This window comes from Camellia sinensis, chromosome 9 (assembly GCF_055761805.1).
Source record: "Camellia sinensis isolate YWXY chromosome 9, ASM5576180v1, whole genome shotgun sequence".
NCBI lineage: Eukaryota > Viridiplantae > Streptophyta > Magnoliopsida > Ericales > Theaceae > Camellia > Camellia sinensis.
In genome coordinates, this window is record NC_138969.1 from 47,575,157 (window position 1) to 47,588,686 (window position 13,530).

The 13,530-nt window shown below is 42.2% G+C and overlaps 1 protein-coding gene across 1 annotated transcript; it reads left to right on the forward strand.

Moving 5' to 3' along the window:
* Nucleotides 1-8,969: 8,969 nt before the first annotated feature.
* On the forward strand, nt 8,970-12,032 carry LOC145799398 (uncharacterized). Its single transcript, XM_082888969.1, has 3 exons — nt 8,970-10,248; nt 10,829-11,178; nt 11,322-12,032. The coding sequence occupies exons 1-3, from the start codon at nt 8,970-8,972 to the stop codon at nt 12,030-12,032; spliced, it is 2,340 nt and encodes a 779-aa protein (XP_082745095.1).
* Nucleotides 12,033-13,530: the final 1,498 nt, after the last annotated feature.

A 13,530-nucleotide genomic window follows, 5' to 3' on the forward strand; every position in this document is an offset into this window, starting at 1 on the left:
GTGTGTGCAATGTACAAGTAATGAAGAGCAGAAATGTAAATCGAGGGGACAGAAAGTACCTCCCAAGCTCTCCAGTAGCCGCCAAGCAAATCGCCCCGCCCGCGGGAGGTCGCGCTCATGTAAAAGTAGAGGGTAGCCAGGCCAGCGCCACCCCAATCATATCTACTGACCTGTGATAGGTCAACCAGAGCGCTCAACAGGTATAACCCAATGGTGTTCCCTCTGTCGGCAAACAGAGTAGTCCCGAAGAGGAACATCAGGAAGCCACGAGCATACTGCTCTGTCTCCTCAGGGGTCTCGGGCACCATCTCCGCCCGCCGGAAATGGGAGGAGAACCAAGTATACCTGACTCTCCCTGAAACCCTATCAACAGGTGGGCGAGCCCCCAACAAATACATCCAGGCGGCCTCCCACTCGCCCATATCCTCGTCATAGGGGATGGCCCAACCTCCAACATCAAGGCCGGTTAATACAGCAAAGTCAAAAGGGGTCATAGTCATGTCCCCGGTGGCAGAGAAATGAAAGGAATTGGTGGTGTCCCACCATCTCTCTACCAGAGCTGCCATCAAGGTCCTCCTGGCAGGACAGCGTGACAACCCGGCGCAGAAGGGCCCAAACCCTGCCAAGTCTACCAAATCCCTGACGCCCTCCGGGAGCTCAGCATACCAATCCCGCGCCATGGTGGAACCATATCCTCGCACGCTGCGGGAACCACCCTGCATTCAGAATGAATATATGTGTCAATAATGAAATAAATGGGCTGTATACCAATGATAATGAAATGGGCTGTGTGCCAATAAGGTGAAATGGGCTGTGTGCCGATGAAGTAAAATAAGCTACATGCAAATCACTATCTACCTGGGCTGCGAGTTCAGAGAATTTGAATTTTGGGCTGCGTGTTCAACTTTCAGTTAATTTGTGGGCTGCGTGTTCACTATCTACCTGGGCTGCGTGTTCAGAGAATTTTGAATTTTGGGCTGCGTGTTCAACTTTCAGTTAATTTGTGGGCTGCGTGTTCACTATCTACCTGGGCTGCGTGTTCAGAGAATTTTGAATTCTGGGCTGCGTGTTCAACTTTCAGTTAAGTAGTGGGCTGCGTGTTCACTATCTACCTGGGCTGCGTGTTCAGAGAATTTTGAATTTTGGGCTGCGTGTTCAACTTTCAGTTAATTTGTGGGCTGCGTGTTCACTATCTACCTGGGCTGCGTGTTCAGAGAATTTTGAATTTTGGGCTGCGTGTTCAACTTTCAGTTAAGTTGTGGGCTGCGTGTTCACTATCTACCTGGGCTGCGTGTTCAGAGAATTTGAATTTTGGGCTGCGTGTTCAACTTTCAGTTAATTTGTGGGCTGCGTGTTCACTATCTACCCGGGCTGCGTGTTCAGAGAATTTGAATTTTGGGCTGCGTGTTCAACTTTCAGTTAATTTGTGGGCTGCGTGTTCACTATCTACCTGGGCTGCGTGTTCAGAGAATTTTGAATTTTGGGCTGCGTGTTCAACTTTCAGTTAATTTGTGGGCTGCATGCAAATCACTATCTACCTGGGCTGCGTGTTCAGAGAATTTGAATTTTGGGCTGCGTGTTCAACTTTCAGTTAATTTGAGGGGTGCGTGTTCACTATCTATCTGAGCTGTGTGTTCAGAAAAATTTGAAGTTCGGGCTGCGTGTTCAACTTCCATTTAAAGTGTGGGCTGTGTGTTCACTTTCGAATTCGGGCTGAGTGTTCGACAAATCAGTGTTTGAGCCATGTGTTTTAATGTGGGCTGTGTGTTCGCAATTAATTAATGAGCCGAGTGTTCAGAAATTCAAGTGTTGAAACTACATGTTCAAAATGTAAGCAAAGTACTATGTCATAAGCTAAACTACATATTCAAGCATGGCAAAGGTGCGAAATGTGAAATACAGAAGATAAGGTAAATACCTCTCGGGCCTCGTGAGAGAGATGCTGCTCCGGCTCTCTGAGAAGCAGATCCGCGGGTGCTCTCTCGTCAAAACTGGTAAAATGACGGAAAACGGCACGTGGAAGAACGTGTACTGGTGGACGATACCTCCCGGGAATAAAAGGTCGGGTCCTCGGAGGTAGAGTCATGGGATCGAAGTCATCTCCGGCACCTGGGAAACCCCCACCGTGAGAAGAAATACCCGCCATTTTCAAGAATCTGCAAAAGGGGAGCAAAAATGAACAAAATGCGCAAAAATTGGAAAAAGTCAACAAAAGTCAACTCTCGGGAAATAAAAAGTCAACAAAAGTCAACTCCCGAGAAAATATTCTAAATATTAAGATGAACTTACCTCAAGTGGTGGAAATGCAAAAAGAAGCTTCAAAACCGGAATTTAGTCGCTCCAAAGTGTTTAAAACTAAGTGTTTTTACGAAAACAATTTGCGCGAGGTGTTGGAAAACGCGCGTAAAACTCAAAACTGGAGAGAAAAGTGTTGAAAGAGGCAAGGAATGAAATGGGGTTCGGCTGCCATTTATAGGCTTCAAGCCTTGGATGAAACGCATGCAAAAAGGAGGCAAAAAGACGAAAATGCCCCTGGGAAAAGGGCACGGCCGGCCGGCCTCTAAAAATAGCTGGCCAGCCATCTGCTTTTTGCAGAAATGGCCGGCCAGCCATTAGCTTTTTTGGAAAACGGTTGGACACCCCCCCTTGGGAAGATAAACGGCCGGCCATGCTCCCCACATGCTCACCTAGCTCTCTGCAAATTTTGAGGAAGATCGGAGTTCCCGGGACCTGAAAAAGTTCAAGAAAAGTACACTTCCGGTCGCGAAATTGCTCCGTCGGGACTTCGGTTTCGAGTGCTGACATGTGTCTCATCATCATTCATCGAAATCAAAGTGTATCCTTTTTGAATGAGCTGTAACCTTTCAAAGAAGCAGATCAGAGGTCGTGATCGAGTTACCTTCGCCGAAACACGCATTTCCATACTCGTTGTTTCACGACGAATGACACTCCGATTCATGCTCGTTTTGTACTTTCATGCACACGTCTTGCACTCTCATGGGCATACTCACATTGTCATGTACATTTCTTGATATTTGTGTATCTCTGTGTTTGAGCATGCGTCGTCACACATATCTCATTCTTGCATTACGATGCATCCACTCACCAGCACTGCGTGTGTCAAACTTTCGGAATCACATTGAATATATGTTGTTAGCATATTGTGCTTGTTGCAATTTCTCTCTCTTGCAGGCACGATATTGTATGTACGGTTCAATTGAGGTTGGTGCGACCAGACGAATCGCGCAGGTATCGTATCTTCTCCGTGTGAGACGTGGCGGGGATTGAATAATCCTCCGCATTCTTAACTGCATGAAATGTAGTTTTTGCTTTGCATTCTTGCTTAAAATTGTTGCATCTATTTGCGAATACTTGCCTCATTACAGCTAGCTGCATTTGCACGATCATTGGGCTATCTTCGGCTTCTTGCATGTCATTTGCATTTTGCCCCCCCCTGCCTGCGGGCATGCCTGCGGGCACATCTTTTTCTATCTTATATGTTTGTCTGAGTCTTCGGCCTTGTCAAAAATGGGTCGTCTCTAGGCTTTGACATTCACTCCCGTCACTTGTGACTTCCGAGTTCTGTCAAAGAGGGGCAACTGTAGACACCCCATTTTTGACCGACCTTAAGACTCAGACGTCACCGATTAAGCGCTTGGTGATGTTGCATAATGTGCTTGTTCAGAAGTTTCAGAGTCGCGGCTGTGAGCCCTGCCTCCGGACTTCCAAACCCTTTTCTGCGCCTTGTCTCGGTTTGCGAACCAGACTCGGTTTTCTCCGTTTCTTTTCCTGAGGGGAGGGAGAGGTCCCGTAGACCATCTCTCAATGTCCGTAGGCTACATTTGGTGGCCGTAGGCCATTTTGCCCATTTCGGAGTCCGGTTCCCGGTTTTCGGAGCCGTCAGGCCGTGTGCCTCGGTTCGGGACCGCTTAACCATCTCCTATTGCTCTGATTTTTGGCATACATCCTATTTCATCCATTTTGAGGGACACTGGGGGCTGAGAAACCCACTTCGAGGTCAAATACAATTTTCGGTGCTTAACAGCCCATTTCCGGGACCCCGAACTGCGTGTTTTGGCTCCGGAACATTCATTTTGCAACGGTTTTCGCTCATTTTTGGCAGGTACCTCTGTTTTATCACAGGGAAGGTCACTGAAGGGTGGGAGGCCAGCAATTGTTGCAGCAGCCAGTTATCTCTCCTCCCGAGCCTCCCGGCGCCCGTTTTTCGCACTTCCGGGCTAATGTTGAATACCTTAGAGCTAGCGTTGCCAACTTTCGATCACATATCTGTGATCTACACATCTGAGAGGCCCCTAAAAGTTCATGGCCGGCCATTAAGGTCACCTGACCCTTTTGACCCCCTCTTTCCGAGCCACTGTTGAACCCCTTGGGCCCACTTTCTTGGAATTTCAATTACATGGTTGTGTTGTACACACAAAGGCCTACCTCCCCAATACCTGGCCGGCCAGAAAAGATGGTTGACCCTTTTGACCCCTAGCCGGCCGGCTAGGGGGTGTGGCCGGCCGGCCACCTTCAGCAAAAGTGAGCGGCCGGCCACCTTCAGCAAAAGTGAGCGGCCGGCCGTGCTCTCCTCACTGTGCCCCTTCCAGCTGTGAGGCAATATCCCCCAGATATTTTCTGTATCCGGGGGATATTTTGGGAGAGAGTTTTGCTCTCCTTTGCACCCCCCTTTTACACCCCCTTTCTTGACCTTATAACCAGCTGAGGGCCTTCTTCTTGAGGGTTAGAAAATTTGATCTTAAAAGCTCCATAGCCAACTCCATCTTCATCTTCTTCAATTCTTCAAAAACCCTAAGTCCATTAACCTCCATTCCTTCTATACCACCAAGCTCTACCACCACTATCTCATTTCCAGCAGCTAGGAAGGGTTCTTGAAGGCCAAAGGAGCAGCAAATCCATCCAAGAAGCAACCAAAGTCTAGATCTTCAAGGGTAAGTTACACTTTGATCCTTTTGACCCTTTCCTTTGATCTATTTCTAAGCCTCATTTCTTTTTGGTTTCAAGCTTCGGTCCTAACTGAAAAGGGCCATATTTTGAGCTCATCTTCACTTCTCATTAAGGGCTCAACCTTGTTTGAGCCCTCCATAATATACTTGCTTCATTGACCATGTTGTATGTCATGATTTTGTATGCTTTTTTTGACCTATGAGAAATTTATTTTCGAGCATGTTGTAAATTGATATAAGGCTTATTTTGAGCCCCTCTTCAACATTGGAGAAGGGCTCAACATTGTTTGGTGTTTCCATGTGACACTTGTAGTTCAATCTCTCATTTGGCCCCATTTTTTGTATAAATTGATAGCCCTCTTTGCTTCTGTTTTTGGACCTTGGTCCGAACTGAAAGTGGCCTTATTTTGGCCTATACTTCATGTTTCATTCACACCTTTTTTCTGTTTGGTGATTATTTTATATACTTCATGTTATAGCACCTTTTGAGCCTTGTTTTGCATCACATTTTTAGCATGATTGTATACTGATTTGAGGTCTGCCATACACTGTAAATATTCATATTTTTGGTTCATCTTCAATGTTATAGAAGGAAATTTTTCAGTTTGAGTTTTGCTTATACCACTTGTTTCATTACCTCTCTTTTGGCCCCTATTCTTGCATGCTATGTTTCCCTTATCTACGCTTGCTGTTTGGCCATGTTTATAACTGTGAAAGTGCGTCTTTTGGGACTGTCTAGCTTCTGTCTTTGCATTGCATGTCCATATTGTGCATGTTTGGCATGGCTATAGGCCATTTCGGGTGCTTAATGTTGCATTTCGGGACAATTTCGTGCATTCGGTATCATTTCGCTACATTTCGGGACTGTTTTTCCCCACATTTTGTTGCTGAAATTCGGTTAGTGTGCTTGCATATCATTTTTGTCATTTTCCATGTCATTTGCATTGCGTATGCATTGCCTCGGTTTGCGTGCCCGTGTGCACGCATTTCGAGGCACTTCATTTTCTGCCATCGGCATCCGATGTGAGTGTGGCTGAGGCTCACTCATGTTGGTGTAAGCCCATTTGTCATTTCCATGTCATTTTATCACTGTCTCGGTTTGCGTGCCCGTGTGCACGTACTTCGAGGCATCTCATTTCCATCATTCTGTCATCGCCTCGGTTTGCGTGCCTGTGTGCACGTACTTCGAGGCATCTCATTTCCATCATTCTGTCATCGCCTCGGTTTGCGTGCCCGTGTGCACGTACTTCGAGGCATCTCATTTTCATTGCATTTATCATTGCCTCGGTTTGCGTGCCCGTGTGCACGTACTTCGAGGCATCTCATTTTCATTGCATTTATCATTGCCTCGGTTTGCGTGCCCGTGTGCACGTACTTCGAGGCATCTCATTTCCATCATTCTGTCATCGCCTCGGTTTGCGTGCCCGCGTGCACGCATTTCGAGGCATCTCATTTTCATTGCATTTATCATTGCCTCGATTTGCGTGCCCGTGTGCACGTACTTCGAGGCATCTCATTTTCATTGTATCTGCCATCGCCTCGGTTTGCGTGCCCGTGTGCACGCATTTCGAGGCATCTCATTTTTAGCATTGTGTATGTTAGGATCGCATCTTAGTTACATTTCATGCATATCATGCGTATTGCATCGTGTCCGGAATAGGGGTTAGCCCGGACACGGGAAACGAGGTACATTTCGTACTCCGAGTGACGGAGTGTGTCTCAATTCCCCAGTCACCGACACTTCGGATTATCCATGATGGAGTTAGGTTTTAGCTGTAGTTTCATGTGCATTCATCCTATATTGAGTTGTGCATTTCGATTCCTCGGCCATCATGCCTCGGTTTGTGCGATTGGTGGCACGAGGATCGAGACATGCATATATCTGTGCAAATACATTGCTATGCCCCTTTCCTGCTCTCTGTTGCAGCAAAATCAGGAATCAACAACTTTTCGGGACTTGGCGCGCATTTCAAGGATAGGTGTAAACAGAGGCTAATTGGGGCATTCCGGTGGATTTCCGCGCAAGACAATCCGGATATGCATCATCCATCAGAAGCAAGGCAGTCCCTGGCTGGCACGCCAGTTTATTTGCTTTCTAGTTAATTCATTAGTTAGAATTCTGTAATATTCTTTTATTCGGGACTGTAATATTCGGACTGTATTATTTATTTGGACCCTCCGAGTGAGGGCATAACTGTAATAAGTGTGCGTGAGTGTGTTGTATGTCTTCCAACCCCACGTCTTTCTCCCTTTTATTTATCCGATTATGATGGTTAGATTAGGGCATATTTAAATTAGCATACAGTATGACAGCATGTCTACATCATTCATCTGTTTTGCATGCACCGGGCTCGGCGCATCATACTAACTGCATCGTACTTTCAATACCAAATTGAATACATGTTAGTTGTAGCATTTCATATGCCATCTTAGAATAGCCGAGCCTACTATAGTTGCATTTTGCATGTGTTGCATTAGGCATTTCTGTACACTTAGGATCATGCATGATTTCTAATATAGTTTCTATTTTGGCTTGGAGTACCCGGTAAGTTTTATGCTTTAGCATCCTTGCATGCGTGTGAGTGTTGCCATGAATAGCATGCTTACCATGAGGCTACGTGCTTATCTGATATATCTGCCTGAATGCCTGTGGGTGAAGGTTGGGTTATGTGAATTGGAATGAATCATCAAAATGTTTCAAACCTACCTACGGGTAGCAAACCATTTTCAAAAAGCAAACATGAAATGTTTTGTTCCAATTCGGACGACCCGGTCTATACTTATATGCTGTGAGCATCACATAGTAACCTAGGCTAATAACCGGATTAAGAACTCACAATGTTTTCAAAAATTGATATCATGGTTAGTAGAGGCCGGTCTATGACCGGGCGAGCGGGGGTGCTCACGAAGTGACCTTCCCCAATCGTACCCAAGTTCCCGAGCCGAGGCAACTTTGGTGATGACGGACACGTGGCCTTTTGGCACCGAGTCAGGGTTTCCTAAATTTCCCAAAATAAAATATTTAGGTGGCGACTCTGTATCTGGCAAAGCAGTCCATGTTTGGCACTTCTTTCAAAAATCAGTTTTCCTAAAACGATTTGCCGGATTTGGACTCTTTGGTTCAGATTTAGAACCGTGACAACAAAAGTCGAGTCCGAGCTGTAGCGAGATCCCCCCGCGGGCTTGTTACAGACATCGAACAGGATCACTTCTACCACAGCCAGGTCAGGATGCGACTTATGCTTAGTTGTGCATTTATGATCCTGATTCAGCTTTAGAAGTTCGAAATCGTAGAAATCCTCACTTACAAAGGGATGTTCTTAAAACTATTCAAGATAGTTTGTTGCGAGTTAATGCATTTGTAGACAAATTTCGCCAAGCTCATGCAATTTTGAATCAATTAGCCTTCACTGGACAAAATCTACGTGTTCATCTTCACTACAGTTCAGCAACAGACCGACGACGGTATAACCTACCAACTGCTGATGAGATTGCAATTGTAATACCAGGTGATGGAACTGAGGTTACTGGAATGAGAGATGTTGTTTTACATCTACAGGGAAATAATGAACTGATGCAAATTAATGAATGTCACCCAGCGTATTTTCTATTGCATTATGTTTTATTATTCCCGTATGGTGAGCTCGGATAGGAACCTGAGTTGAAATTGTGGGACGTTAAACATGATCGGCCTTCAACTGATCAACTTACTCAAATGGATTTTTATAGTTATCGTTTGTTTGAGCGACCTACAGAGTATTCAACAATTTTGAGAGGTGGAAAACTATTCCAAGAGTTTTTGGTAGATGCTTGGGCTGCAACTGAGCAAAATCGGTTGACATACTACAAGCTTAATCAAAAAAAATTCGGGCTGAACTTTACTAAGATTTAAGCGATATTGATCCAAATGACTTGCGACCAAATCAAATTGGTCAAAGGTTTATTTTGCCATCTTCATTTACTGATAGTCCTAGACATATGTTTGAAATCTTTCAAGATTCAATGGCTATCACGCGATACAACCAGAACCCAGATATTTTTCTCACCATGACTGCAAATCCCAATTGGCCAGAAATTACTTCAGCATTATTACCACACCAAAAAGCTATTGATCGTCTGGATTTGATTGCCTGTGTTTTTGAGCTAAAAAGAAAGTGTTTTATGAAGGAGATAGAGACAAACAAAGTGTTCGGTAATAAAGTTGCACATGTTTTTACAATTGAATTCCAAAAACGAGGCCTACCACATATGCATGCGCTTCTCTTTCTTAAAGGTCCAGACAAAATTCGAACATGTGCTCAAGTAGACAAATTAGTTTGTGCAGAATTTTCAGATCCAAAAGATGATCCTACACTTTTTGAAACTGTCAAGTGTTGCATGGTACATGGACCATGTGGTGCTCGAAATCCCCAAGCACCATGTATGGAAAATGGTAGATGTACTAAGAAATACCCTCGAGCCTTTGAAGAATCAACAACTATGGACCAAGATGGATATCCAATCTATCGTCGTCGCAATAGTGGTCAAGTATATACTGTGAGAGGACAGGAAGTTGCTAATAGGGATGTGGTACTGTACAATGCATATCTTTCTAAATGGTTCAACTGTCATATAAATGTAGAAGTTTGTGCTGGAGTGAGATGTGTTAAGTATATACATAAGTATATTTACAAGGGTTATGATCGCACAACAATGGTTTTGGGATTGATTAATGAGATCCGACAATATCTTGATGCGAGGTATATTGGACCACCAGAAGCTACTTGGCGAATATTCGGCCATCATTTGCATGCAGAGATGGCAACAGTTGTTCGCTTGGCACTTCTTCTACCTGGAATGCATCATGTTCTTTTCAATCCTAATGACTCATTGGAAATGATTCTTTCTAGAGCTGCGCAACAAAAATCGACTCTTACTGGTTTTTTTGATTATTGTGCTTCTAATGAAAATGAATGTCAATTCACTTACCAAGAATTTTTGCAACATTTTGTTTGGCTCAAGTCAGAACATAGATGGAAACCAAGAGAACATGGATATGCAATTGGTAGAATGTACTTTGCTAGCCCTAACTGTGGTGAAAGATTTTATCTGCGTTTGTTGTTAACTGTTGTCAAAGGGCCAAGATCGTTTCAATGTTTACGTACAGTTAACAATGTTTTGCATGAGATGTTTAAATCAGCATGTGTTGCAAGAGGACTCTTAGAAGATGATGAAGAATGGATACAATGCCTGAAAGAGGCTGCAGTTATGAAAACCGGATATCAATTGAGGAGATTGTTTTGTATTATTCTGACCCAATGTTTTCCACTACAACAACATGTGTTATGGAATCAATTTTCAATGCATATCTGTGATGATCTTGCACATAAGCTTCGTACATTGTTTGCCATTTCTAACCCAACTGAGGCTCAAATTGAAGATTATGGTTTGTATCTTTTGAATCAAATGCTTCAAGAATCAGGAAAGAGTTTAATTGACTTCCCGCCCATGCCACAACCTAGAGCAAATTGGAGTGCAATAGTTGGTAACCGATTGATATTCGAACATCAACAACTACATAATGAGGCACAACAGACAGATGTGCAAATTACTATTGATCACCTCAATAATGGACAACGAACTGCTTATAACGCAATCACTTCTTTAGTCTTTGAAAGTAAAGGGACTATTTTCTTTTTGAATGGCGTGCCGAAACGGGAAAAATATTTTTGTACAATACGATTGCATTAAAATGTCGCAGCCTTGGCCATATTGTTGTTACCGTGGCTTCATCTGGAATTGCATCATTGTTATTAGTAGGAGGTTGCACTGCACATTCAATATTTTCCATTCCATTCCATTGGATGTCTTGGAAAATTCAGTTTGTGGGTTTAGCAAGCAATCATTACAGGCTGAATTGTTTAGAGAAACAAAACTCATAATCTGGGATGAAATTCCTATACAACATAGACATTGTGTTGAGGCGGTTGATCGCACACTTCGAGATATTTGTGATTGTGAAAAGCCATTTGGGGGTATCACTGTTGTTCTTGGTGGAGATTTTCGACAAATCTTACCAGTTATAACCAAAGGAGTTCGTGAGCAAATTGTGAATGCATCATTGAGACACTCTGTTTTGTGGAAGGATCTACATGTTTTATCTTTAGATTTGAATATGCGCTTGAATCATGCAAACCTTGGAAATGCTATTTTTGCAAAATTCTTGACGGAGGTTATACTCATTCAAACTTTGATTATACCATTTGAGGATACTTTGATTACACTATTTTTAAAAATTTATTTTATTTTATTTATTAGATTGGAACCAATCCGCAAGAAATCATTAAAATTCCATCAACAATACACAAATACTAGGATCTAAAGGAATTACTCTCAGCAGTTTATCCACAATTGGATATGGCAGATACATCAACCCCATCATTCTTAACGGAACGTACAATTCTTTCTGCACGAAATGATGATGTCAGTGCTATCAATATTGCTGCGTTGAATATTTTTCCAGGGAATACATATACGTATCTTGCTGCAGCTAAGATGGCTGAAGATGATGAAATTGATCCTTCCATTACAAACAGATATCCTAATGAGTTTTTAAATTCATTGGATCCTCCTGGGCTACCAGCTTTTAAGGTAGAGTTGAAAGTGGGTTGTCCTATAATGTTATTAAGAAACATTGCACTGAAAGATGGACTGTGTAATGGCACAAGATTGATGGTATCAAGGTGCGACACTCGCATAATTGAAGCTCGAATCTTAACTGGAGAGAAGTTTGGCAATTTGGCATTTATACCAAGGATATCATTGACTCCGTCTTCTGCAGAAATGCCTTTCAGAACGACAAGACGTCAATTTCCAGTTCGATTGGCATACGCTTTGACCATTAACAAATCTCAAGGACAATCTGTGAAATTTGTTAGGGTTGATTTGCGTACACCTGTTTTTAGTCATGGGCAACTATATGTGGCATTATCCAGATGCACATCTTTCGATCGTATAAGTATCCTCCTGCCTAATGATGAGCCAGATTCCACTACAAATATTGTTTACCCTGAAGTTTTGTTATGAAGACCTTTCGGAAATTGATGAGGCGTTCATAAGAATTGTGGGAAAGAACAAATTTGAAGACATTATCAAACACATATTTTTGTAAAGTATATACATTTTGTAAAGCTATGACCCACTTTTTGTAAAGCTCTCCACCTATGTGGACTTTGTTGCATTTCAAATATTTTTGTGAAGCCTTTTATTCCCCTATATTTTTGCATTTCTAGTATAGCTAAGTTTGATTTAAGAGTGCTGACTTGATCTTTTACAATTGAGTTATTACGACATGTAAGTTGATTTATTACTTTGGACATGTAAGTTGTCACTACTTTGGACATGTCAGTTGCCACTACTTTGTATACACTTTTTTTTCCCCCTTTTTGTATAAAATTATGTTCTCTTTTATTTTCATAGGATGATGGAGATTTGCACCAAACTGTTATATGGGCTCTCTTTACTCATCTTCTTATTTCATTGAGAAAATTATAAATTAATGAGTATTTAAATATTTTTTGAAGTTATCACCTATTTATAATTTTTCCTATTTAATTTACTCTTTCAAGTATTGATACTAGAAATACTTGATTGCTATTAGATGACTTTAAAATCTTTTTAATTTGACTATTTTGTAAAGCAACAATTTGTATTCTACAGTTGATGTAATTGATGATTTTCACATTAATTTGACAAACCAAATGAGTTGTGGGAGTTATTTTTTTTACCATTTATTGTTGGGATGCTATAGCATAGAGTTGATTTCTTCTTCATGATATGATGCATTTAGTTTTTCAATGCTTTCTGTATCTTGATTGGAAAATTATTTCAAAATATTTGATTTTCGTATCTTAATTTGTAAACAATTTCTAAAGACTACTATTTACGAGGTTATGGTATTTATGTTCTGTGTATTATATTATTTCAATCAGATATTTATGGTTCGGGGTACTATGAAACTCACCAATGTATTAGGTGTTAGCCACAAACTAATGGTAGAAGTGCTGACTTAAACTTTTATCAGGTGCTACAGACTTTACAAATTTTAATATGATACGTACAAATTACAACTACATTTTAATCTCAATATTATTTACACTGTGCCTTTAGGCACGAGCATACACTAGTATATGTATATAGAATAGAGAGAGCAGTGAAAGAAGAGAGAGAGAGAGAGAGAGAGAGAGAGCAAGAGAGAGCAGCGAGAGTACCGACGAGTCGACAACGAGGAGAAGAGCCTAACAGCGGTGAGCCGATCAGCAAGGGAAAGAGAAACGAGCAGCGGCGGTGAGGATAGGCGAACATCGGTGAGCTGATCGGCACAACAACGACGATGAATCTGTGTGTGTGTGAATCGATGCAATGTTGTGCATAACAGCGACGATGTGTGTGTGTGAATGAAATGAAATTGAAATGTGTGGGTATTAGGTTTAATTGAGGAATTATTGTGTGTGTGTGTATAACAAGTGAATTTTTTTTTTTGAAACATAGGCGGGTCGGGTCGGTTAGACTTGCAGGTTGGGAA

Coding starts and splice junctions, on each gene's coding strand:
- LOC145799398 (XM_082888969.1), top strand. CDS start 8,970: ATGGCTATCACGCGATACAACCAGAACCCAGATATTTTTCTCACCATG. Junction 10,249..10,828: donor TCAATTGAGGAGATTGTTTT/GTATTATTCTGA, acceptor TGGAAAATTCAG/TTTGTGGGTTTAGCAAGCAA. Junction 11,179..11,321: donor TTGCAAAATTCTTGACGGAG/GTTATACTCATT, acceptor CACAAATACTAG/GATCTAAAGGAATTACTCTC.